Source organism: Spinacia oleracea, chromosome 5, assembly GCF_020520425.1.
Source record: "Spinacia oleracea cultivar Varoflay chromosome 5, BTI_SOV_V1, whole genome shotgun sequence".
Taxonomy (NCBI): domain Eukaryota; kingdom Viridiplantae; phylum Streptophyta; class Magnoliopsida; order Caryophyllales; family Amaranthaceae; genus Spinacia; species Spinacia oleracea.
Genome location: NC_079491.1, coordinates 35,532,104 through 35,558,639, shown reverse-complemented (window position 1 = coordinate 35,558,639; position 26,536 = coordinate 35,532,104). Strand labels below are relative to the sequence as shown.

Here is a 26,536-nt window from a genome sequence, read left to right as displayed (position 1 = left end):
GGGGGGGGGGGGTGAGACGCTGATGGCATTATGACTGGGGTGTAGTTGTCTGGGTCAGTTTTTCCTGCCCAGGAAGAGCATACAAGTTCAGTTTACTGATATAAAACTCTTTCTTCAAACAAAATAAACATACAATGGAATACCTTTATGAAAAGTGCTTGCGTACCATACCTCTATAAAACAATTGCCTAGCTCCTAGTATTTAAAAGTGGATCCAAAAGCACAAAAAAACCAACGCATGAAGTAAACTCAACCAAGTCCAAACCTTTAAGTAGTATCCAATTTGGCTCTTAAATCAGCTATTTCAGCCTCAGCAACAGAGAGACGCCGCTGGCAAGCCGCCTCAACTTCATTAGCAGCTTTTATCCTAGTGATTTGATTCTAGAGGAGGTAGACAGTGGACAGATACAAGAAGATAGAATAGATCACATAGTAAGTAGAGGCACAGGAAGATTGTTAGGTTATGATACATATGACAATTCATAAATCATGCGGAAACAACCATTAAGCCAGGAATACATATTATTTACACATAATCATATAACATAGTTTAGAAGCATACTCTTTGTTGCGTGCCTTCCCTAGCTGCGCCCGAACCGAACAAGAACAAGTCTTTAGGACTCCAAGTGTCGTCCCTCCGTAGATAGTCCACAGCACGTCCGGATCCGCCTTAAGATTGACCGACTAGAATCGCCCTTAAGGTACTAATAATTTCGGCACTTTTAGGCAAGGTATGTGACTGAATTTTTCTCTCAAAAACTCACTTTGAATACTTGAAAACTCGTTATAAATTGTGAACCCAGGCCACATATTTATAGGGGTATGGAAAGAGAATTGGAATCCTACTAGGATACGAATTAATTAAATTAGAATCCTAGTGGAACTCTTATTTAATTAATTTATCTTTTAGGATTAGGAATTTAATCATTAAACGAATTCTATACGCTTTAGGATTCGGGTAACACACTTCGAGTAATACGCTAGCACCGCACGCAGGCCTTGCGGCCCACGCACATCGCCAGCCCACTCGTCGCAGCCCCGCGCGCGCGCCCAAGCTTCGGCTGGGCCTGGCTTTTGCGCTGGGCCTGGTCGCATGCTTGGCGTGTGGTTGTTGCGCTTGGCTTGCTGGGCGATGGCCCCGGCTTTGTGCTGGGCCTTCGTCTGGCAGGCCTCGTCCGATGCTAATTCGTACGATGCGCTTCCGATTAAATTCTCGATTCCGGAATTCATTTCCGATACGAACAATATTTAATATTTCCGATTCCGGAATTAATTTCCGTTTCGAACAAATATTTAATATTTCCGTTTCCGGAATTATTTTCCGATTCCGATAATATTTCCGATTCAGACAATATTTCCGTTTCCGGCAATATTTCCGATTCCGGCAATATTTCTATTTCCGATAATATTTTCCGATGCGTACCATGTTTCCGTTTCCGGCAACATCTACGACTTGGATAATATTTATATTTCCGATACGATCCATATTTCCGTTTCCGGCAATATCATCGTTTCCGGAGTATTCATTTGCTTGCCTTTGACGATCTCAGCTCCCACTGGAACCAAGATCAGTCGATTCCGAATACCCATAGATGGAGTATTTAATGCCATTAAATACTTGATCCGTTTACGTACTATTTGTGTGACCCTACGGGTTCAGTCAAGAGTAAGCTGTGGATTAATATCATTAATTCCACTTGAACTGAAGCGGCCTCTAGCCAGGCATTCAGCTCACTTGATCTCACTGAATTATTAACTTGTTAATTAATACTGAACCGCATTTATTAGACTTAACATTGAATGCATACTTGGACCAAGGGCATTATTTCCTTCAGTCTCCCACTTGTCCTTAGGGACAAGTGTGCATTTCCTAATTCCTTTGTCGCTCGATGCTTGCTCTTGAACATAAGGTAAGAGTTGTCATCCTTATTATGTCCAGAGGTGTTCCTCGGTTTCAGAGTTCAACTGATCAAATAAACAGATAATCATAGCCTATGATTCATCCGAGCACGGCCATGCATTTCACAGTTTCTAGCTCTCCGAGTGGCCTTGTACAACTTTTAAGCATCTCATCCCGATTTATGGGAGGACAATCCCAATCTTGCGATCTTGAGATTAGACTTCGTTTGATAGGTGATTACCTGAGCGTTGCCTTTATAGCCTCCTTTTACGGTGCGACGGTTGGTCAACGTCAAAGCAACCAGTTCTCAAACAAGTAATCTCAAATCACTCAGGTATTGAGGATTTAGTGTCTAATAATTTTAATGAAATTTACTTATGACAGATTTTCATCTCTTACAGTAAAGTTTCATAGGTCTTGTCCGATACTAGTCTTCCCAAAGTAAGTATCTATGCAAATGATTATGACATTGCCATGTCCACATAGTTCAAGAAACAGAACTACTAGTCATCTTGCATTCTAGTCGTCTAACATTTTCTATGCGTCCAATTTTATAGAAAACTCCGACTAGGGACCATTTTCAACCTTTGACATTCAAGTTCACTTGATAGACATTTCTTAGTCACAGGACTGGTCCTGACAGTCTATCTTGAATATATCGTCAAATTGAAGGGACTCATCATTTAATAAACCACAAATTAAATGGAAAAATGAATTCCTTTCATTTATTGTGAATGATTAAGCAATAATGTTTTACAAAGATTTAAACTCTAAAACTTTAAAACATTAAACAGAGACATCAAAGCCATTCTCCAATATGCTTGATTCCCATTGCTGCAGTGTGCGAGTTGTGCTTCGCCTGCGGCAGAGGTTTAGTCAATGGATCTGATATGTTGTCATCAGTTCCAATCTTGCTTATCTCGACTTCTTTTCTTTCAACGAACTCTCGTAGAAGGTGAAATCTACGAAGTACATGCTTGACTCTTTGGTGGTGTCTAGGCTCCTTTGCCTGTGCAATAGCTCCGTTATTATCACAATATAGGGCTATTGGTCCTTTAATGGAGGGGACTACACCAAGTTCACCTATGAACTTCCTTAGCCATATAGCTTCGTTTGCTGCTTCATGTGCAGCAATGTACTCCGCTTCAGTTGTAGAATCCGCAATGGTGCTTTGCTTAGCACTTTTCCAGCTTACTGCACCTCCGTTGAGGCAGAAGACAAACCCAGACTGTGATCTGAAATCATCTTTGTCGGTTTGGAAACTTGCGTCTGTATAGCCTTTAACAATTAATTCATCATCTCCACCATAGACCAGGAAGTCATCTTTGTGCCTTTTCAGGTACTTCAGAATATTCTTGGCAGCAGTCCAATGTGCCACTCTTGGGTCTGACTGGTATCTGCTCGTAGCACTGAGTGCGTACGCAACATCCGGGCGTGTACATATCATAGCATACATTATTGAACCAATCAATGATGCATATGGAATCCCACTCATTCGTCTACGCTCATCAAGTGTTTTTGGGCATTGAGTCTTGCTTAGAGTCATTCCATGAGACATGGGTAGGTAGCCTCGCTTGGAGTCTGCCATCTTGAACCTATCAAGTACTTTATTGATATCAGTGCTTTGACTAAGTCCAATCATCTTTTTAGATCTATCTCTGTAAATCTTGATGCTCAATATGTACTGTGCTTCTCCTAGATCCTTCATCGAAAAACATTTCCCAAGCCAAATCTTGACAGAGTTCAACATAGGAATGTCATTTCCGATAAGTAATATGTCGTCGACATATAATACTAGAAAAGCAATTTTTCTCCCACTGACCTTCTTGTATACACAAGATTCGTCTGCGTTCTTGATGAAACCAAAGTCATTGACTGCTTCATCAAAACGTATATTCCAGCTCCTGGATGCCTGCTTCAATCCGTAGATTGACTTCTTTAGCTTGCATACCTTTTTAGCATTCTTTGGATCCTTAAAACCTTCAGGTTGTGTCATAAACACAGTTTCTGTTAAAACGCCGTTTAAGAAAGCAGTTTTGACATCCATCTGCCATATTTCGTAATCGTAATATGCAGCGATTGCTAACATTATCCGAATAGACTTTAGCATTGCAACCGGTGAAAAGGTTACATCGTAATCCACACCATGGACTTGCCTGTAACCTTTTGCAACCAATCTAGCTTTGAAAACTTCAAGTTTCCCATCCTTGTCCTTTTTCAGTTTGAAAACCCATTTGCTTCCAATGGCTTGGTAGCCATCTGGCAAATCGACCAAATCCCATACTTGGTTTTCAGACATGGAGTCTAATTCAGATTGCATGGCTTCTTGCCATTGCTTGGAGCTAGGGCTCGTCATAGCTTGTTTGTAAGTCGCAGGTTCATCACTTTCAAGTAATAGAACGTCATAGCTCTCGTTCGTCAAAATACCTAAGTACCTTTCCGGTTGAGATCTATATCTTTGCGATCTACGCGGGGTAACATTTCTAGATTGACCATGATTCTCACCAGATTCTTCTAAAGATCTCTGAGTTTCATCCTGAATGTCATCTTGAGCATTCTCTAGAGTTTGTTGTTCGACTCGAATTTCTTCGAGGTCTACTTTTCTCCCACTTGTCATTTTGGAAATGTGATCTTTCTCCAAAAAGACACCATCTCGAGCAACAAACACTTTGTTCTCAGATGTATTGTAGAAGTAATACCCCTTTGTTTCCTTTGCATAGCCCACAAGGATACATTTGTCAGATTTTGGATGAAGTTTGTCTGAAATCAATCGTTTGACGTATGCTTCACATCCCCAAATCTTCAGAAAAGACACATTTGGAGGCTTTCCAAACCATAATTCGTATGGAGTCTTTTCGACAGCTTTAGACGGAGCTTTATTTATAGTGAGTGCAGTTGTATTTAGTGCATGTCCCCAAAATTCTAATGGAAGTTTGGCCTGACCCATCATTGACCTGACCATGTCTAGCAAGGTTCTGTTCCTCCGTTCCGACACACCGTTCCATTGTGGTGTTCCAGGAGGAGTCAATTCTGATAGAATTCCACATTCTTTCAGATGGTCATCAAATTCATAGCTCAGATATTCACCGCCTCTATCAGACCGCAGTGCCTTAATCTTCTTGCCTAATTGATTCTCTACTTCACTCTGAAATTCCTTGAATTTGTCAAAGGATTCAGACTTATGCTTCATTAGGTAGACATAACCATACCTACTGAAGTCATCAGTGAAAGTGATAAAGTAGCTGAAACCACCTCTAGCATTTGTACTCATTGGTCCACATACATCTGTATGGATTAAACCCAATAGTTCATTTGCTCTTTCTCCAACTTTAGAGAAAAGTTGCTTTGTCATTTTGCCAAGTAAACATGATTCGCATTTACCATAATCCTCTAAGTCAAATGGTTCTAGAATTCCTTCCTTTTGAAGTCTTTCTAAGCGTTTCAAGTTTATATGGCCTAATCGACAATGCCACAGATAGGTGAGATCTGAATCATCCTTTTTGGCCTTTTTGGTATTTATGTTATATACTTGTTTATCGTGATCTAATAAATAAAGTCCATTGACTAATCTAGCAGATCCATAAAACATCTCTTTAAAATAAAACGAACAACTATTGTCTTTTATTAAAAAGGAAAATCCCTTAGCATCTAAGCAAGAAACTGAAATGATGTTTTTAGTAAGACTTGGAACATGGAAACATTCTTCCAGTTCCAAAACTAGCCCGGAGGGCAACGACAAATAGTAAGTTCCTACAGCTAATGCAGCAATCCGTGCTCCATTTCCCACTCGTAGGTAGACTTCACCCTTGCTTAACTTTCTACTTCTTCTTAGTCCCTGTGGATTGGAACATAAGTGTGAGCCACAACCTGTATCTAATACCCAAGAAGTTGAATTAGCAAGTATACAGTCTATAACGAAAATACCTGAAGATGGAACGACTGTTCCGTTCTTCTGATCTTCCTTTAGCTTTGGACATTCTCTTTTGTAATGGCCTATTCCATCACAATAAAGACAGCTTGATGTGGATTTGTCCTGCTTTGATTTAGCATTGCCCTTGGACTTTCCACCTTTCTTGAACGGTCTCCTTCTAGCCTTGAGTAAATCTTTGGCTTCACAGTCCAGTATTATTTCAGCCTTTCTGACAAGGTGAACAAATTCTGCAACTGTTTCTTCTCTTGGTTCACTTAGGTATAGTTGCTTGAAGCGACCAAACCCACTGTGTAGTGAATTGAGCAAGATAGAGACTACCATCCTTTCGCTTATTGGTGTTCCTAGTAGACTTAGGCGATCAAAGTATGAACGCATAAGATCCACATGGAACCTCAGTGGGACGCCTACCCTCTGTTTAGTGCGAAGGAGCTGAACATGTGTTTCTTGGACCTCCATCCTATAACACCTGTTGGGAGAACTAACCTTTAGACCAGACATTGATTCAATCAACTCATGGACGTTCAGGTCCCTGTCCTCCGTGCTTCCACGACAGATATCCCTCAGATTCTTGATGAGCGTAAAAGGTTCATAGGCTACAAACCTTCTAGCCCAATCATCAGGGATATTGTTCAGCATGAGACTCATAACCTTTTTGAGATCCGCATCCCAGGCGTAAAATCTCTCAGGGGTCATGTCTCTGGCATAGTAGCTTGGCATGGGATGTGATAGTACATACTCAAGTCCATTGAGTTTGACTATTTCAACTAGCTTAGCTTCCCATTCAAGAAAATTTGCCAGGTTCAGCTTGACCATAAGCTCAGAACCTATGATGATGTTTTGATTGTTGTTTGCCATATTAAAAACTACAATTGAAAAGAATAAACAAATAAATAACCATTCACAGTTTCTCTTAATAAACTTAAATTCTAGCATACATGCATAATTCAATGTTTATTAAGCATTTTATTCAAGTTATGTGTTCCGGCAGCTGTGAATAAAATGATTCCAAGATCCTAAAATCATTGAAGAACTAAGCACAGTTTGTCGACTTAATCCTAAAACATCTTAGGTAAGCAAAAGCCTTGCTAATAGTCTAGAAACTATTCTTGGTTGATAGGTACGTCTAAGAACTTATTAGGTAAACCTATCGATTTTGCCACGACATAAAAGGACTCCTTACTTATATCGTTGAGTTTCACCAAAACTAACATGTACTCACAATTATTTGTGTACCTTGCCCCTTTAGGACCAATAAGTAACACCTCGCTGAGCGAAAACTATTACTAGATTGATGTAAAGGATATCCAAGCAAGTGTATATTTTGGCATGGCACCTTATAACTCAATTTTTAAGTTTGGAACTTAAGGCTCTTACTATGTTGGTTAGATTTTAAGTGAACTAAAATCCTTAATCATGCAACATAATCAAGCTTTTGATCTCATGCATTTTAAGACATATTTAAAAGCAATAAATAACTTAAAACATGCATAAGATAAATGTGATCTAGTATGGCCCGACTTCATCTTGAAGCTTTAACTTCAAAGTCCGTCTTGAAAATCTCCGTGGGAGGCACCATTTTCTTCAAATAGGATAAGCTATAATTAAAACTAATTACAACTATTTGATGGTACGCAGACCATATTTGAATTGAAAAACAACTTTGGTACTTTAGACCAATTACATTCAAATTAATGGTACGCAGACCATATTTTCTATCCTATTTGGGCCATACTAGTCACTTCATAACCTGCAAAACAATACATATACAATATATACCATTCACCCATTCATTATCATGAATGGCCCACATAGCTGGTTAGTAAAACACATTATGCATCACGTAAACATTTGCAACATTTAATCAAGGGCACCAATAATCTACCAATTATTCAGTCCTTATTAATTCTAATCAAGTTGTTTTAACCTTAAGGATTTGTAGACCTAATCAAGAGTTTATGATTAAAAAGGGCTCCCACTCAAACCAATAAATTCATATGCTTTACTAATTTTAAACATAAAAATGTATTTCTAGTCTAACCGGAAACATACGAATTTAATTAAAATTTAAAGCTCATATAAATTTATAATTGAATCCAAAAGTTTAATTTAATTTCAGTCGTATTTAAATTAATTCATGATTTTAATTTTAGTAAAATAATTAGAATAAATAAAATTTATTATAATTACAATATTCAAAATTAAAATCCAAGAAAATAATTTAAATTGTTAATTTTAAAATTAATTAAAATTACGTAAACTGAAAATTTCAAATTAAAATTTCAAAACGATCTAATCGTAACGCAACAACCTTACGCATCGCACGCCCATGGGCCACACGCACACAGCCATCGCTGGCCATGTGCGCGCAGCCCATGCGCTGCGTCGCATAGCTGCTGCTGCTATCCTTCGCAAGGCTCCACGCGAGCTTGTGCTCGCTGCGCGCGCGCCAGCGCTCGATGCACGCGAGCCATCGCTCGCTGCGTTCACTCGCCAGCGCTCGCTGCGTTCACTCGCCAGCGCTCGCTGCATGCGAGCCAGCGCTCGCTGCATGCGAGCCAGCGCTCGCTTGATGCGAGCCAGCGCTCGCTGCGCGAGGCATCGACGCTGGGCGCAGCACTCGTGGCACGCGAGCTTGCGCTCGCTGCGCGCGAGGCTGTGCGCGCTTGCGCGAGGCATTGCGCGTTGTGGCGCAGCTCGCTTGCTGCCCACACGCGACTGCCGTGCCTTGCCTTCGCCCATGCCCATTCGTCCATTGCTCATAGCCCACGACACAAGGCAGGGCTGCTGCCTTGTGCTCGTGCACCATGGCCTTGCTCATTGCATTCGTGCCGCATGGGCGACGAGCTCCCTTGCTCGTCGTCACATGCCCGCACTATACAACACCCCTTAAGGGTAACACGTAGCGTCCATTGCTTTGTGCGTGCAAGTTATATGAACGAATCGCATAAAATTTAAAAAATTTATATTTAAAATTAATGACAAATTAATAAATTAATATTAATTTCATAATTTTAGGGCGAAAAATCGAAAATTTATTATTCAATTGATTTCCGATTAACATGGATTCAAGTCTAGGTCATAAAAATTTAAAATTTATCATAAATTTACAATTTTTATGGTGGTTTTTAATCATAGGTATCTAATTAAATTATAATTAATTATGAAAATCAAATTAATTCTAAATTATTCTAATTTTCAACAAATTAATCATAATTACAAATTAGATTGCATAATTAACAAGGCTAGGCATTCAAACTTGTTAAACATATACAGTAGGTCAATCAAAAATTCAAGATTTATCAACAAGAATCGCAAATATTTAATTTAACATCTTAAATTTACGAAATTTTGCATTCGAAAAACTAAAACCTTCGAAAAGTCATACTTAGGCTTCGAATTTGAGAATTCTGGGTTCGGCAGAAAAAAACTATTTTTGTCAAAATTTTAGAATGCCTTTTACATGCGGAATTGACACAAAAATCACTCGATTTGGATGAGTAACGAAGAAACTGCCGAAAAACTGCGTACGTATAATTAAATAAACGCAATTTGCAATTAATTAACAATTACGAAAATTAATCACCCCTTTTAATTCTTGCAAATTTGTAATATTTAACCATGTTCATGCAATTTAGATTATGAAAATAATAAGAGGCTCGTGATACCACTGTTAGGTTATGATACATATGACAATTCATAAATCATGCGGAAACAACCATTAAGCCAGGAATACATATTATTTACACATAATCATATAGCATAGTTTAGAAGCATACTCTTTGTTGCGTGCCTTCCCTAGCTGCGCCCGAACCGAACAAGAACAAGTCTTTAGAACTCCAAGTGTCGTCCCTCCGTAGATAGTCCACAGCACGTCCGGATCCGCCTTAAGATTGACCGACTAGAATCGCCCTTAAGGTACTAATAATTTCGGCACTTTTAGGCAAGGTATGTGACTGAATTTTTCTCTCAAAAACTCACTTTGAATACTTGAAAACTCGTTATAAATTGTGAACCCAGGCCACATATTTATAGGGGTATGGAAAGAGAATTGGAATCCTACTAGGATACGAATTAATTAAATTAGAATCCTAGTGGAACTCTTATTTAATTAATTTATCTTTTAGGATTAGGAATTTAATCATTAAACGAATTCTATACGCTTTAGGATTCGAGTAACACACTTCGAGTAATACGCTAGCACCGCACGCAGGCCTTGCGGCCCACGCACAGCGCCAGCCCACTCGTCGCAGCCCCGCGCGCGCGCCCAAGCTTCGGCTGGGCCTGGCTTTTGCGCTGGGCCTGGTCGCATGCTTGGCGTGTGGTTGTTGCGCTTGGCTTGCTGGGCGATGGCCCCGGCTTTGTGCTGGGCCTTCGTCTGGAAGGCCTCGTCCGATGCTAATTCGTACGATGCGCTTCCGATTAAATTCTCGATTCCGGAATTCATTTCCGATACGAACAATATTTAATATTTCCGATTCCGGAATTAATTTCCGTTTCGAACAAATATTTAATATTTCCGTTTCCGGAATTATTTTCCGATTCCGATAATATTTCCGATTCAGACAATATTTCCGTTTCCGGCAATATTTCCGATTCCGGCAATATTTCTATTTCCGATAATATTTTCCGATGCGTACCATGTTTCCGTTTCCGGCAACATCTACGACTTGGATAATATTTATATTTCCGATACGATCCATATTTCCGTTTCCGGCAATATCATCGTTTCCGGAGTATTCATTTGCTTGGCTTTGACGATCTCAGCTCCCACTGGAACCAAGATCCGTCGATTCCGAATATCCATAGATGGAGTATTTAATGCCATTAAATACTTGATCCGTTTACGTACTATTTGTGTGACCCTACGGGTTCAGTCAAGAGTAAGTTGTGGATTAATATCATTAATTCCACTTGAACTGAAGCGGCCTCTAGCCAGGCATTCAGCTCACTTGATCTCACTGAATTATTAACTTGTTAATTAATACTGAACCGCATTTATTAGACTTAACATTGAATGCATACTTGGACCAAGGACATTATTTCCTTCAAAGATATGTCAGACTGCATTTACACAAACAAAGAGTTGGAGAAGTGAATTTATCACAACAGAACTAGAGTACAGAGGAATATCAAAACAAATAGTCTAGACCCTGAGATTATAATCTTAGAACACAGCATAAACTGACAATGCAAGAGAGTGACATCAAATTTTGATTTTGGCACTCACACGGTGAGAGCAGTTTTATGTGCAAGACTCATAGGTCGTAGTGCGAAAATCAATTCAAGTGTTTGAATCACTTTTCGACAACAAAAGTATTCAACAATCAGTACACACAACATAGTAAAGAGAAACTCATAGTGAAAGAAGATATTTCCTTGATTAATCAATATTACAAACTATGCTTATATACATAATATCTTGGCTAAAGATACGTGATTGATTGCTACTGTTATGGAGTGATTCTCTCAATCACAATATTCTAATTATGATACAATCTCTCAATCACGATATTCTAATTATTCTAATTGATACACTCTATCAATTATAATATTTACCAAGATTATTTACATTTATTCTAACATACCCCCTCAGTCGAAGCGGGAGGTTGGCGAACGCTGAGACTGTCCCGAAAGTCTTCAAATAATACCAAGGGAAGCCCCTTAGTAAAGATGTCTGCTATCTGGTATCGAGATGGCACATGTAAAACACGTACATGTCCGCGAGCAACCTTTTCACGTACAAAATGAATATCCATCTCAATATGTTTAGTGCGCTGATGTTGGACTGGATTGCCGGATAAATAAATCGCACTAACATTATCACAATAGACCAATGTAGCTTTCTGAATGGGACAAAGAAGCTCCAATAAAAGATTACGTAACCAACATGATTCGGAAACTACATTTGCAACTCCGCGGTACTCTGCCTCAGCACTAGAACGAGATAAAGTAGCTTGCCTTTTAGCAGACCAAGAGACCAGGTTATCACCGAGAAATACACAATATCCAGACGTCGATCGTCGGGTATCCGGACATCCACCCCAATCCGCATCAGTGTAAGAAACGAGAGCTGAAATCGAAGAAGGATATAGTTGTAAGCCATGATCAATAGTGCCCTTAATGTAGCGCACTATTCGCTTGAGGGCATGCATGTGTTCTTCTCTCGGATCATGCATAAATAAGCAGACTTGTTGTACGGCATAGGTGATATCGGGCCTCGTAAAAGTGAGATATTGAAGTGCTCCAGCAAGACTGCGATAGTGAGATGGGTCGTCGCATGGTGGACTTGTCTTGGCACTCATCTTCGGTTTAGTATCAACCGGTGTGGGAGATGGCTTACAGGCCGACATGCCAGCTCGTTCAATAATCTCTGATGCATACTTTCTTTGAGATAAGAATAGACCACCTGCATGGTGAGTGACAGCAATACCCAGAAAATAACTTAACTGCCCCAAGTCTTTCATTGCAAACTCCGAGCTGAGGAGAGAAATGATAGACTTGCGAAGTTCATCAGACGATGCTGTTAAAATTATATCATCCACATAAAGCAAAATGTAAGCAATGGACTTGCCTTTACTGTATATGAACAATGATTGATCTGCTTTGCTATTAGAAAAGCCAAGGGAAGTGACATAGTCTGCAAACCTTTTGTACCAAGCCCGAGGTGCTTGTTTGAGCCCATACAGAGACTTTTTCAACAAACACACATGATGAGGAAAACGGGAGTCTTTGAACCCCAATGGTTGGTGCATATAGACGGTCTCCTTGAGGTCACCATGTAAAAAGGCATTTTTTACGTCCAGTTGATGGATGGACCATGCTTTAGAGAGAGCAATACTAAGCACAATGCGAATTGTGGCCGGTTTGACCACCGGACTGAAAGTCTCGCCACAATCCACGCCAACCTGTTGACCTGCACCATCACCTACAAGACGGGCTTTATGCCTCTCAAAGGAACCATCAAATTTTTCCTTATGAGTAAATATCCACATAGATCGAATCACATTAACATTAGGTGGACGGGGCACCAATTCCCACGTCTTATTTGCAATAAGAGCATTATATTCATCATCCATAGCCATTTTCCAATTCGGGTCACGGAGGGCCGACACCGGGTTACGGGGTAAAGGGGATTTACCAACACAAGAGTGTAAATTAAAATGGGCTTTTGGTTTAAATATCCCCCGTTGACTACGAGTAACCGGTCTAGTAGCTTCAGATGTTTGAGGTTGGATGGGCAGAAGTGGATTGGGTTGTTCCCGTGTTGGGCTGGGAGAAGGTCGTGCTGGCCCTTCTGTTGCTGGGCAGTTCATGAGGTTTGCAGGGGAGTGGGCCTGTGTGTCTAGATTGGGCCCAGTAAGAGGACTGCCAGGGGTGATGGGTAATATTGGGGTTTGCTGACTTGGTGGGCTGGATGGTGTAATTGATTGTGGGCTGGGCTGCACATGAGATGTATGAGGTGTATAAGCTGAATCACTACATCTTGGTGAAGGTGGAGCATCATCAGCATCCCTGGGCGCGGCTGCAACCATGGCGCAAGGAGCTCCTATGGCGGCCTTTTTGGCCAATCCCGCTTCCTCCAGTGTGAGCATTGATCGAGCCTGGTAGAAAGGAGGCAAAGGGTTGCTCTGTCGCAGCAAGGTGCCGACGCCATTATAGGCTTCGGTGAGTCCTGCAACTAATTGAAGAACCAAACGGTCATTACTTACCGGTGCTCCGACGTTCTTCAGTTGATCAGCTAACTCCTTGAGCCTTTGACAGTAAGCCGAAGCATTCGGGAAATCTTCCATAGAGGTGTGGGAAAATTTCTGCTCAAGAGTGACGGCACGAGAGTTTTTGTTGTCTTGGAATATGTCACGCAACCTACCCCAAGCTTCCATTGCCGTTGAGTCGGGTTCAATAATAGTTTGCAAGAGGTCGGTGGAGATGGTGGAATAAATCCACTGTAAGACCGTTGCGTCGAGTGTGGACCAAAGCTCCTTCTCATCGTCAGTGGACGGTGTCTTGACCGTGCCGTGTTCTGGTGTGACAATGTGATGGAGTACCTTGTTTGAACGTGCGTGAATCTTGAATAACTCCGCCCATGTCGCATATTGGACATTTTCCATTTCAAGAACGATGGGAATGTTGTTCTTGATGTTGGAGACCGCAAGAGCGGGATGGAAGGACGATTTTGTGTCAGACATGGCTGACAGGAAGAGTGGGCGGAGGTGAGAAAGGAGAGCTTAGGGCACGGCGGAAGAGAGGATGAAAGAGATGAAGTGATTTTGCCCTAGGCTAACTGATACCATGAAAGAAGATATTTCCTTGATTAATCAATATTACAAACTATGCTTATATACATAATATCTTGGCTAAAGATACGTGATTGATTGCTACTGTTATGGAGTGATTCTCTCAATCACAATATTCTAATTATGATACAATCTCTCAATCACGATATTCTAATTATTCTAATTGATACACTCTATCAATTATAATATTTACCAAGATTATTTACATTTATTCTAACACATAGGACTAACATTCTTTTCAGATGCTTTTCTCTGAAATACTGGCCAGAGGGTACCAATATACCATTCAGGTCTGTACTGGTATCAAATGGAAGTTTCTTATATGAGAAATTGTGAAGTAAAACGAAGACAGCATATAGTGTAAAAGTAATCCCTGAAGGGCAAGGCGTTACCTGCTTTCTTAGGAACCTGAGTCCAATTACCGACTCCATGGTTAGCTACATATGCAAGTATCTTAGCATCTTCTTCTGGTGTCCAGAGGCCTTTCTTGACATTGGCCTCATCGCAGCAAAGAGGTCTCCCCATCTCCAAGATCAGAGCACACAAACAGCAGCAGCATCAAGGAGAGAGAAATGGAATGAGGAAACACGCGAATCGAAAAAACTACCAAATACATAATTCGCCAAGGATACCCCAGTAGATATTCAGAACAAACTAGAGCATCATATTGAAATAAAAATATCCATTCCTAGACGAGAGGTAAAATTCATTCGGGTTCAGCTAGGTTCTCATAATAGGTCATCTTTGCATCAGGTATCCGGATACGTTCCTTAAAAAGAAGATATCAAATATAACTCTACTACTCTTCCAAATTGCCTCTTGTTATAATTAATTCAAGTTAAACAGCATTTTAGTTACATAAGACCATTTCCCACTTATTAAGGGCAGGGTCATTTTTCATTTTCGATCAAATGTTGTTGGTTAGCCAAATGGATTAGGACAACCTGATATAACCTTCCAATCATCCATTTTATCACAAGTAGATTATCTATATTTACCAGCCACCAACAACTAATTAAGTAACTAATTTTAATACATATATCAACTTGTAGCAACAAAGATGTTCAACAATTATGCTTTAGACATGGTAAGTTCAATTCTAGCTTAATATCCAAAATCAAAACGTCCACAATACATATTTTTACTCAAAAATTTACAAGTAGTAATACTACCAACTATAATTAATCCAAGACAAAAACCAACAAGAAGTTTTGACTTCATCTACTTGTTTCTTACTACAAAGTTTAAAAGTCTAGATGCCAATTAAGTCAGTCCAATTGGTTGCGATTCGGCTCATATATTTAATTCGGATAATAAGTCATATGGTTTAAATTTGGTTCACTTTTGGCCTGGTCATATTCAAGGCTATTGACAATGTTAATCATAATAAGTATTAATTGTGGTCAAGGTTTTATACAGATAAAATCTTATAAGAATTGAGGTCTTAAAACAATAAATCAACCTAACCTGAAAGGCAATAGCATACTCATAATCCCTAGCAGAAATAGAATTAGCAACCCGGGAATTGGCCCCATCAGCTCTAATCACAACATCCACCTCCACTGTCCGCTTCTCACCAGCTGCATCAGTCTTGCTATCATAAGCCGGATAATGAAGCTGGTAAGGAGCATCTGATGTCTTCGGCATATCCATCTTCAAGAACAACCCTAAAACGAGTTGAACAAACGAATTCAACAAACCCGAAAAACGAATTGAACAAACGAGTTGAACCCTAAAAAGGAATTGAACAAACGAATTGAACAAACCCTAAAAACGAATTGAACAAAAGCACAGAACCCTAAAAACGCATTGAATAAATCCTATTTTTTGAAACGAAAATCAGATAAACAAATTGAACAAACCTAAAAGAAGGGACAACAAAGATTACTAGCCATAGCAAGGAGGTTGACGGAAAACAGGACGCAAGCAATTTTCTTTCTTGGAATTACCGGCGCGAGCAGCTTTGTTTTTCCTTGGAACCACCGGCCAATCAAGCCAACAGGTGGCGACAGGAGAGGAGGCGAGAAAAGAGACCCACCGGAGATTGGCGAGGAGGCCAGAACCACCGATGAGGAAGCTAGATTGACGACGCAGGGAAAGTTTTTTTTTTCTTTTTTTGTGGGGACGACGCAGGGAAAGCCCAGCGAAGAAGAGAGAGTTCAGCGCGAGAAATAAGATTGTGAGATTCTATATTTGTTCTGAATTAGTTATTCAATCAATATTGCAGCGAATTTTTTTTTTATCCGGTTATTGCAGGGGCTTTTAAAGTGTACGCTGCAACAAAAACGAGCTATTGCAGGGGGCTTTTAAAATGTACGCTGCAACAAGCGTTTTTGCAAGGAACAATTAAATTGTACGCTGCAACAACTCTTTAAAGGGTTTGACCCGCGTTGACCGACTGGTTGTTGAAGCATATTAATGCATGTACGCTGCAACAAGGGGGGTGCAACAGGGGTTTTTTCTACTAGTGAATATAACTTCTCACCCCACTTTATAGGACCCAATATTTAATTATTTTTCTAGTTTCTGCATCTATTACCTTAAAGCAAAAGTACCCACTTGTGTGGTATCCCATTTGAATTTTCCTTGGTTTGTGTTGCTACAGTAACTGCGTAGAACTCGGAAAAGTGGATGTAGCAGTAGTAATAAATCAAATTATTAAATCATTCTTTGATATAATTGATTCTATACCTAATTAGTGAAATTATTACATTACTGAAAGGAATAAATGAATACACACTAATAATACAATCATCTACTGTTGGAAATAAAATCAGCATCATCATTAGGAAATAAAATCTTGACAAAAAAGAAAGAAATCAGTACGTTCCAATTTTTTGCAAAAGAAAAAAAACACAATTTACCCGATTTCTTATTGCTTTTCTTGCTATAAAATTGAGTCATTTCCACGAAGAATTAGACATCAAAGCACAACACAATGAAGAAAAAAAGAAAAAAACTCGCAATTTTCAAAATTATAATTCTAAAAGGCCAAAGGTATTTCTTGTAGGAAATGAGACTGTAAAATCCGAAAATGTTAATAAAATGTGGGCCGAATATTTGATGTAAATAAATCTGTGACGTGTTACGAAACACTGTCTTAGAAGCAAAATTCGCCCCGACTATGGTGCAATCGGAAAAGGCGTTGCCCCCCAAGATTTTACACAGCGTCTCTCCAAAATGTGCACTCAACTAAGAAGAAACATGGAATTCACAATAATGCTCAGAATAGGAGTAAAGAGAGTTTGATTTTCGGTGTGCTTTCAAAACTGATCCCCAAACAGATTATAAAGCCACTAAGATTTTGTAACCGAAAATTAACATTTAATTGGGTAATTAAAACACCTGTAACCGCTGATCAGAATTGATCATGTAATAAAACTTTTGATAACTGAAAATCAGAATTGATTTGAGTAATTAAAACGGAAGCGAAAATCAAGGGACGTAATAAATACGACCGTTACGATTGTGGAGTGAGCTACGTAACTGACCGGCCTCATAAAGACTGGACCGTCAGCTACGACTTGGCCCAAAAAGGAGGCCCCACCACACCGCGCACGTGCCACGAACACGAACCGAACCGGCCGGGCAGCGGCGGCGCGCGTGGGGATTCCCCCTTCTAGCCCACAACACTTGGGGAAGTACTTCAAAGTATAAACATTACTTCCCTATATTTAAACAAAGGGAAAAGCTTGTTTTCTTTCCATGTGGGACAAAGTCATTTTCTTTAAATACTCCACTTGAAAAGCCTCCTTTTCATTTCTACCAATGTGGGACATTTTCACAATATGGTAATACTCTTTCTTTGCATTATTTCCAACATTTCTCATTGTGATTTTTGTGCCATTTTATGTTTCTACACAAAATTGCTATGTTTTTCATATTCTTTTGTCTTCCGTGCTAACCAATTATGAATTGCTAGTACTAAAACCTGATACATGATTGGTGTAGAGGGATCATGTTGGGTATCCGAGCAATAAAGTCTGTTCCTTTACACGCTTTGTGTGAGCTTTCATATAAAGCGTCATGCACTATGTTGCAGGTTTAATAATTTTCTTAATTTGCTACTTGATATTCTTCATTCCCTTCTTTTATGTCATTTTTTGTTTGTTGCCTTCTTGATTATTTTTCACGTTTATGTGGAGATTGTATGATTTTTGAAACAGAGGTCAGGATTGGCATAACACAGGAGAAGCAATCAAGGTATTAATCCTTGTTCTTTTTGTATTTTCATGTATTAGAACTGGATGGGACTAAAATAATAATAATAATAATAATAATATAATAATAATAATAATAATAATAATAATAATATTAATAATAATAAGAAGAAGAAAAGTCTAGGAACTACTAATATAATAATAATAATAATAATAGTAATAATAATAGTAATAATAATAATAATAATAATAATAATAATAATAATAATAATAATAATAATCTAATATATATATATATAAAGGGGAGTTTTTTGGAGAGATTTCGGAGCGTCCACGTAGGATTTCCACATCATCGCATATAATTAAATTATTAATTAATTAAATAAATAATATTAGATAAATATATTAGAGTCTTGACATAATTGACTACTTAATATGATAAACATAGATTCCACAAACTTATTCTACCCTTTTGTATATATATATATATACATATAAACTTCACGAAACAAAATAGAATAATTCCGGTGTGATAGGTAGTCTTCGAATTTTTTATATTACTCTAATATGTCGTTGTTGTTAGCATGTACGGAGTACTATAATTTGCTTGCGTTTCTTATCGGATAAAAATATGGTGTATAGCTTAAAGCATCATAACCTTTCGTAATTGAGTAACTCACCAACATTAATTCCGGAATAAGTGCTTAACTTTAGAATTTTTATATTTATTTCCAATATGTTTCCAGCACTTATCAAACAAATTTGTTTATTAAATGTTTACTTGCGGGAGTTTTGTAATCTAACAGGTGGGATGAGGATCGAGATCGAATTGGTTGTTGGAAATTTGTACGGAGTACTTCTTAACGATTCAAGTGGAGTATTTATGTTTTTTGCACGCCTTTATCTTAGCTTGGGGATCAAAACTGGAGTGGCAACAGTTGACTATCTGTTAAATTGAGATTTCAGATTGATAACACATTGTAACCTTAATTATATGTAGGGTTGTTAAATTGGGCCATTGGCTTGGGTTCAGATCGATTATGGACAGGTCAGTTCATGTTGAGAATGGTTAATGTCGGGCCATTATTTATGTTCATATCACTTTTTAATTCGGGTCAAATCTGATCATTTTTCATTTTAGGTTCGAGTCAGTTTTAATTCGATCGGGCAATTTCAATTCAGGTCTATTATGGAATCGATTTGTATTTGTTCGATTTTAAAACGATTTTGTGCCAGTAGGTTGTCTTATATCCGGCACAACAAACCACAATATAGGTGTGAAAATTACACCAACCTCGCAAGATCGCCCTGCATCAAGAATTTTGAAAGTTAGATGTTATTAAAAAAAATTAGTGGTGATTGTAATTTCAATTACCTTAATAATAACGATTACATTCCCTTTTTATTCTCTTTTAATATTCAACCCCCACCAACAAACACAGTCAGCAACGAAATCCAACTAGACAAACTCTAATCTCTCAAGAAATCGAAGACCATCTAAATGCAAATTAAGTACTAACCTATTCTCAATTCTTTAGAGTTTGAAAGATATGATAATATGATTAACATATGAAAATATTCAATTGTCCAATCGAACTCATCATCCTAATTTAAGTATTAAGTAAATCTTTAGTGTCATTTTGATGAATATTAAGATTACTTTGTATGATCAGCTACGACCTTTTATTAGGCCGCAATACTAAAAAAAAGATGATAACGAAGAAAAGGATAGTAGATTTCAACGTAAATTTATCTGTGTATATTACCCATAATGATAAGATAAATATTTAAAAAGATGATAACGAACAAAAGGATAGTAGATTTCAACGTAAATTTATCCTACTTTTACTTTTCCCATATCCTAACACTTTAAAAAGCACAAACTTCACATTACTATTGCAGCAATAGTGTGATGCCCATTTTACCCTCACCCATCTCTATTTACTACTCCTTTGCCATTACACCAAGATCGTGACACGTTGCAGCATCCACCGCCCTTCTTTTTCTTCTTCTCTCTCTTCCGTCTTCAGCTCTTGGTAACTTCCCTTCCTCATTTTTTTGGGGGTTGTCTTCTCTCTTCCGCCCTTTCGGTCCTTCCATGTCTGATCTTCCTTTCATTTTTCCGGAAAATCTAGGGTTTCTTCCAATGATTTTCAGTTCCTCGCCGAAGGCGGAGAAGGGAAGGGAATGGAAGCGCAGAGTTTTCGGGAATTCTTGACGGCCGAGAGAGTGAAAGTGGTGATGATGCTGGCGTTAGCTCTTGCTCTCTGTATTGCTGATCGTGTTGTTATGCCTGTCTCCATTGTCCATCTTTCTCAATCGCATGGTTGGAGCCGAGCATTTGCTGGTGTTGTTCAGGTCTATGTTCTTTGATTGCTCGAATATTAATCTTGGCATTTTAAGCTTTCAGAATTCATTTTGAGCTATTTAAACTTTTAACAATTCTCCAGGTTTCGATTGATTGATTAATTCTTTTGCAAGTAGTGTAACATACATGAATTAATAGTTACTTGAAATTGCTTTCACTGGTGACATAATTGAACATTGTTTATGAAGTTTTATGCGTTGAATGAACCTTCTTTGTCAAACTTTGTCCAGTTACTAAGCATTTAGCAGTTCTCGGATTTGTGTTTGAATTCGTCATAGTTTGAATTTGTTTGTTGCTCATTTGGTTATTAGTAGGGGGTTCTAGCTCCCAATGATACCACTTTAATGGAAAAGAATTTAAAGTTCAGTTAGGGATTGAGAACTTCAGGATTCAACTGCAAAATTATGGAGACTTGGACTGATATAGCAATTCTTTATCAAATAAATTGAGTAATTTTCTATGTAGGAGAATGGATATATGGTAGAATGCCCTTTGTCCCTTACATCACTCTTATCGTTCATTGTCTTCTCACAATAAAATAAAATTTGCTTATGTGCCTGAATATATAATTTCGTGGGCCAATCAGTGATAATGACGAGGCTTGTGTCTTGCTAGAATTTTTTACGACTTGTTAACCGATGTGGAGTTTTTCCTGACTATATGTTTAATTGGGGATATATGTCCTCCTCTCTTTTTTCTTATTGACTTTAATGTCGTATGTATAAAGTTGCAGAATGTTGTTAGGTTAATCAATTTGGTATTGGATCTAACTGAGTAATTGTTTTATGTGGAGATGTTAGTTGGGTGAGTTTTGATTTTGAACTGAATTTTAACTAAAATTTTATGTCTTTTCTCTTAAAAAATTGATATAGGGTACAAACAGAGTCTACAATACAACGATTCTCGAGCACAAGAAGTCGTTGAATCGGTTGGTCGTTGATGAAGCCACCAATGATGACAAATTGACAATGCAATTGCAATTGTTGCTATGCTCCTGGTGCAACAGAAACGTTTCATAAAATACTTTTCTAATCAAGGTATAACTTTTATCATTGTTGTGTTTTTATTTAGTTATGTTGTTACAATTTCTGTTGTTTCTATTCTTACATTTTCTATTTGAGGTTCCAAGTTTGTTACGGTTATAGGAATTTATGTCTATTGAAGAACATCATCTGTAATCAAGTCCGAAGACAGTGGCCTTCCATCAACATCCCAAGGGAGTCTTCATATGCATCCAGCCAAATGCATTCAGAGGAGATCGCACATGAAGTTACTCTCCGGAATGTTCCGTTCCCAGGAACAAGAAAAAATACAGGCCACAAAGGTTCAAAGAGAAGATCCTGATCCAATTTGTTCAAAGAAGTTATGTAATTTTGAAAATGAAGCTGAAGGTCAGAGTGAATTTGATGATGAAGCTGGCATTGCAACAGAGCTGGACTCTTCTAATAGACAGGAAAGTTCTAGCATGAGCTCTGTCCTGGATGAAGTGTCGATTGGTGCAAGTAGTTTTCAACAACTATAAAATGTCATGGTGAAGGTATAAAGGCTAACTAAAGCACGTGCACTTTCAGTTGATACCTACTTGAACGTATGTATATCATTCTGTAGTATTGTAGGTTTGTTTTCAGTCACTGAACTTGAGAATCTGAAATTTGCACCTTTTTTCTTGAGGGGAGGGGTTGGGTAGGTGGGAGGGGTCATAATATTGTTATCCTTATGGTCCTGTTTAAGCACGCCAGATAGGCAAATATTTGGTCTGATTCTAATTAGTTGAATGTGGATCTAGAAATGCTAATACACTAATCCTCTGCTTATCCGTGTCTTAACACCCGACTAAAAAACGCTATACACTATTTAAAGAGCTATGTTTTGATCTTGAAGTTTTTTATGCAAGATCAGTGTAGAATAATTTTTAAGATCAGCTGCATACTTTTAAGATGAGTTGAAGTTCGCATGTGCTCCAAATGATTTCTCGTAATACCACTCTGCATATTCTGAAACTGATTGACCTTCGCATGTTTTCCAGCTAGATGTAAGGACGAAATTGTGCATAAGAGACAGTCTTTGTCGGCCGGCCAGGAGTGCACAGCGGAGGCATAAGTGTGACGAAATCCCTAATGCTTGTTTTTATTGTTAGATGCTTTTAGCATTGGGTAACTTAATTAGTGAAGTGGAGTGATTGTGTTTCTCTTGGTGCTTCAGCAATGTCCAATGCGCCAACTCCAGCTGTCATCCCGAAGCCAGTTGATGCATCATCTCAGAAGACTAGACGACCACCTCCAAAGGCTCCGTCTTCACAGCCATCCACCGTCAAATCTGACTCTAACCTCCCTTCCACGCCAGCGAAGGGTATGCCATTCCGTGTCTTTGCTTCCATCTTCTTTCTCTCTCTTATTTCACTCTCTGCTACAGTTATATCACCCAAAAATAACTAAATCTGGCGGTTGATATCCTTAATTGTGGCTATGATTTTCTCGATTTTCTTCTTTCAAGATTAGATCTCTTTTGATTTTGAAAACTTCTTTAATTTATTACCTCTCCTTATTTGTTTATGGGTTCTAATTCCTGATTTAATTTGTGTGTTGTTGATAGTATTGGTTGGAAGATGCGTTTGATCGCGGTTTTCTCCGAGTCGGATTTATACTGATTTATGGTTGCTTCTGAATTTTTGCCTAGGTTATAATTTATGAATTTGATTTTGATTTTGCTTCCAATTTTTCTGGGTTTGGTTCCAATTTTATGGACCTCAATTTTCCCAGAGTTACTCGTAATTTTCTTAGCGTTATTAATACCGTCCTCACTTCTTTAGGAAAAGTTTTATCTTATATTTCAAGACAGCAAAAGGCAGGATGGAGAGTGGGGACAATTGACATTGTAACTTACCTTCAGGTATATATTTCAATTGTTTCCCGTGCTCACTATAAACAAGAAGAGACCATTAAGTAGAAGAGACTATTTTGGAAGATAGATTTCTAGGTTTGACCTCGATTTCCTCTGTTTAGGATTCATAATTTATTGTTGTGGACAATTTTTTTTTTTGGAAAAGTAGGATAAGAGAATCCTTTCCTTTTGAACCCATATCAACTCTGAAATAGATCAACAGAGAAGGAAGTGTTCACATTTTGAAATGATAAATTGAAATATAGACCCCAATTGGTTTAGATATCGATGATTAATTTATTGATTGAAATAGTAATTAGTATTTTATATTATCAGAAGCTAACTTTCATTCTTTTGTATGTGCAGGTTAAGAAAGCACTTAGAGGCATCAAAGCGGAGGTTACTCACACAGGAAATGTACGGAGGAAATACTGAGTATCAGGATTGTCAGCACAACCTACCAGGGAGCTAATGTATTAGCCATTATTCTTTATTCTCATTATCTTCTCCTTAACACTTTCTTGCTTTGTTCCTTATAACTTATTCATATTTTCCGTTTTCTCGACAGTTTCATATTCCCTGTTGATGAGCAAATGAATATGAAGTTTGTGGTTGAGTACTTCCGGGAGGTGTATGGATTTTTCCATATAATACACCCACTTCCCTTGTCTTCAAGTAGGGAGTCAAAAGAAAGTGAATTATTTTCCCATTGAGGTATGTCGTAGATAGTTTTAGTTAAGACTTAAGAACACGTGGCTTTCAGCAGCTTATGTGAATGTTTTACTGATTCTCTGTTTTTCTATGTTCTGTTACAGGCATGATAAATAGTTGGAGGACAAAGATATACAAAGAGATTGAATGATAAGCAAATAACTTCTTTACTCAAAGTTACATGTAGGCGACCATGTGACCAGGAAGAAGATAGGTCCTCTACTTAGTTTCTTTTGTTCTGATTTACTGGTGCATTATGCCTCTAAAGAGCTTTCTCCTATTCTTCAACATGTTCTCCCCAAAAATACCTACTCTATTGTGATGATCATGCATATTGAGTTGAATAACATGCATAAGCTATGTTCATGGCATGAGTATTTTTCTTGCTTTTTCACTGCAGACAGTTCACCATAATGGCTACAACCAAGATCCCCTTGCACAAGAGTTCGGTATAAATTTTTTTTGCGACTTGTTAACCGATGTGGAGTTTTTCTTAACTATGTGTTTAATTGAGGATATATGTCCTCTCTTTTTTTATTGACTTTAATGCCGTATGTTTAAAGTTGCAGAATGTTGTTAGGTTAATCAATTTGGTATTGGATCTAACTGAGTAATTGTTTTATGTGGAGATGTTAGTTGGGTTATTAGGGTTTTGGTTTTGAACTGAATTTTAACTGAAATTTTGTGTCTTTTCTCTTAAATAATTGACAGAGGGTACAAACAAAGTCTACGATACAACGATTCTCGAGCACAAGAAGTCGTTGAATCGGTTGGTCGTTGATGAAGCCATCAATGATGACAAATTGACAATGCAATTGCAATTGTTGTTATGCTCCTGGTGCAACAGAAACGTTTCAGACAATACTTTTCTAATCAAGGTATAACTTTTATCACTGATGTGTTTTTATTTAGTTATATTGTTGTAATTTCTGTTGTTTCTATTGTTACATTTTCTATTTGAGGCTCCAAGTTTGTTAGGGTTATAGGAATTTATGTCTATTGAAGATGTGTTGGTTAGATTGTTTATGTAAAACTCAGCCTGTACATGCAGCCCAGTAAAAAGAAAGTTGAATTTATGAACAGCTTGAACACCCAAGAGATAAGAGGGAGTTTTACACAATGACTGCCATCCACCAAGAAATAAGAAGCATTCCATATTGTAAAGAACCAATTCAAAGACGTGATACAAAATCTAAAATAACTTCCATGGAAAAACCATAAATTTGTACCTAAAAAGTGAAGGACTAAGTTAGTTAGATATCTCAGAATTTGGGATCCTTAGTGATCTAAGCTCTAAAACTTTTGGACTTTGGTTAGGAGTTTTAGCAGCAGCGTCACTTGACCAGGATGAGGAGCTCAGCTCAACTGAAGTTATTTTCAGCTGTCTGACTGGTCTTACGGAAACTTTATGAGGTGACTCCTTGTGACTTCCTCTGCTACAGATTTTAATTCCTCAGGGTTTGCAATGAGGTGAGTTTCGTCAATGCCAAACTCAATTTAAAGTTAGGGTTTGATTTTGATTTTCCGATTTCGCTCCAAGGTAATTTTATCATCTCCTCTTTTTTAATTTTTTTAATTTGGAATAATTAAAAGAAATTTTAATTGCAGTTAATTTCCTATTGTTTTTGTTGAATTGTTGCAGTGAGAGAATAGAATATCAGAGAGGAGATGAGGTATCGTGGTGGTATACTGGTATCCAGATGGCGATAAGACTTTTTGAAGCAAGTATAGTCGACAACTTTTGCTTATGCATTTGGTAATTATTCGTTTCTATTTTTAGGTTTTGATTGATATTAGATTGTTTATAATGTAGTTGATGACTTGTGAATTAAATGTTGCTCATTTTGATGTTGATTACTGTGATCGTCGCAATCGGTCGATGTCGTGATTATATTGGTAATGACAGCGTCACTATGATTACCCCAAACCTTGTCCCAACCTAAAACGAGAGTCAAAAGAGCCTAAAATTTCCTGAATTTCCCCTTATTGAACTGAATTGTTAATAATAGTTGAAGAAAGAAAGCATCCCTTAAGATTATAAACTTTTGGGATAAAGGGAATAATTTTTGTTTTTGACTACAATTTGCAGTCTCGACTTCTCCTAAACTGGTTACAATTATGTTTACGGATGTTAATGTTTGTCTTGACTCCCTTTTCTTTTTTGAGTAGGTCCTGGTGTTTTTACACCATATCGGTGAGCGAGTTTGTTTAAATTGACTTTCAAAAGGGAGGCACCACTACTTGCAGGAGATCTGAGGTTTCTAATAAATCCTTCCATTTAACTCAGGTGCA

The 26,536-nt window shown here is 38.1% G+C and overlaps 2 protein-coding genes and 1 long non-coding RNA gene across 3 annotated transcripts; 1 reads left to right on the top strand and 2 right to left on the bottom strand.

Moving 5' to 3' along the window:
- Positions 1-13,046: 13,046 nt before the first annotated feature.
- On the bottom strand, positions 13,047-14,323 carry LOC130461427 (uncharacterized). The gene is made up of 2 exons (XM_056829528.1): positions 13,312-14,323; positions 13,047-13,270 (listed from the first exon to the last, which is right to left on the bottom strand). Exons 1-2 carry the CDS (start codon positions 14,015-14,017, stop codon positions 13,047-13,049), a joined length of 930 nt encoding a protein of 309 aa, XP_056685506.1. The 5' UTR covers positions 14,018-14,323.
- Positions 14,324-14,723: 400 nt separating this feature from the next.
- Positions 14,724-20,385, bottom strand: LOC130461426 (uncharacterized). Its single transcript, XM_056829527.1, has 4 exons — positions 20,248-20,385; positions 16,066-16,312; positions 15,593-15,801; positions 14,724-14,894 (listed from the first exon to the last, which is right to left on the bottom strand). Exons 1-4 carry the CDS (start codon positions 20,383-20,385, stop codon positions 14,832-14,834), a joined length of 657 nt encoding a protein of 218 aa, XP_056685505.1. The 3' UTR covers positions 14,724-14,831.
- Positions 20,386-23,903: 3,518 nt separating this feature from the next.
- On the top strand, positions 23,904-25,995 carry LOC130460594 (uncharacterized). Its single transcript, XR_008920452.1, has 7 exons — positions 23,904-24,006; positions 24,102-24,247; positions 24,349-24,458; positions 24,645-24,693; positions 24,956-25,122; positions 25,562-25,714; positions 25,887-25,995. It is a non-coding gene; the product is annotated as an uncharacterized lncRNA (long non-coding RNA).
- Positions 25,996-26,536: the final 541 nt, after the last annotated feature.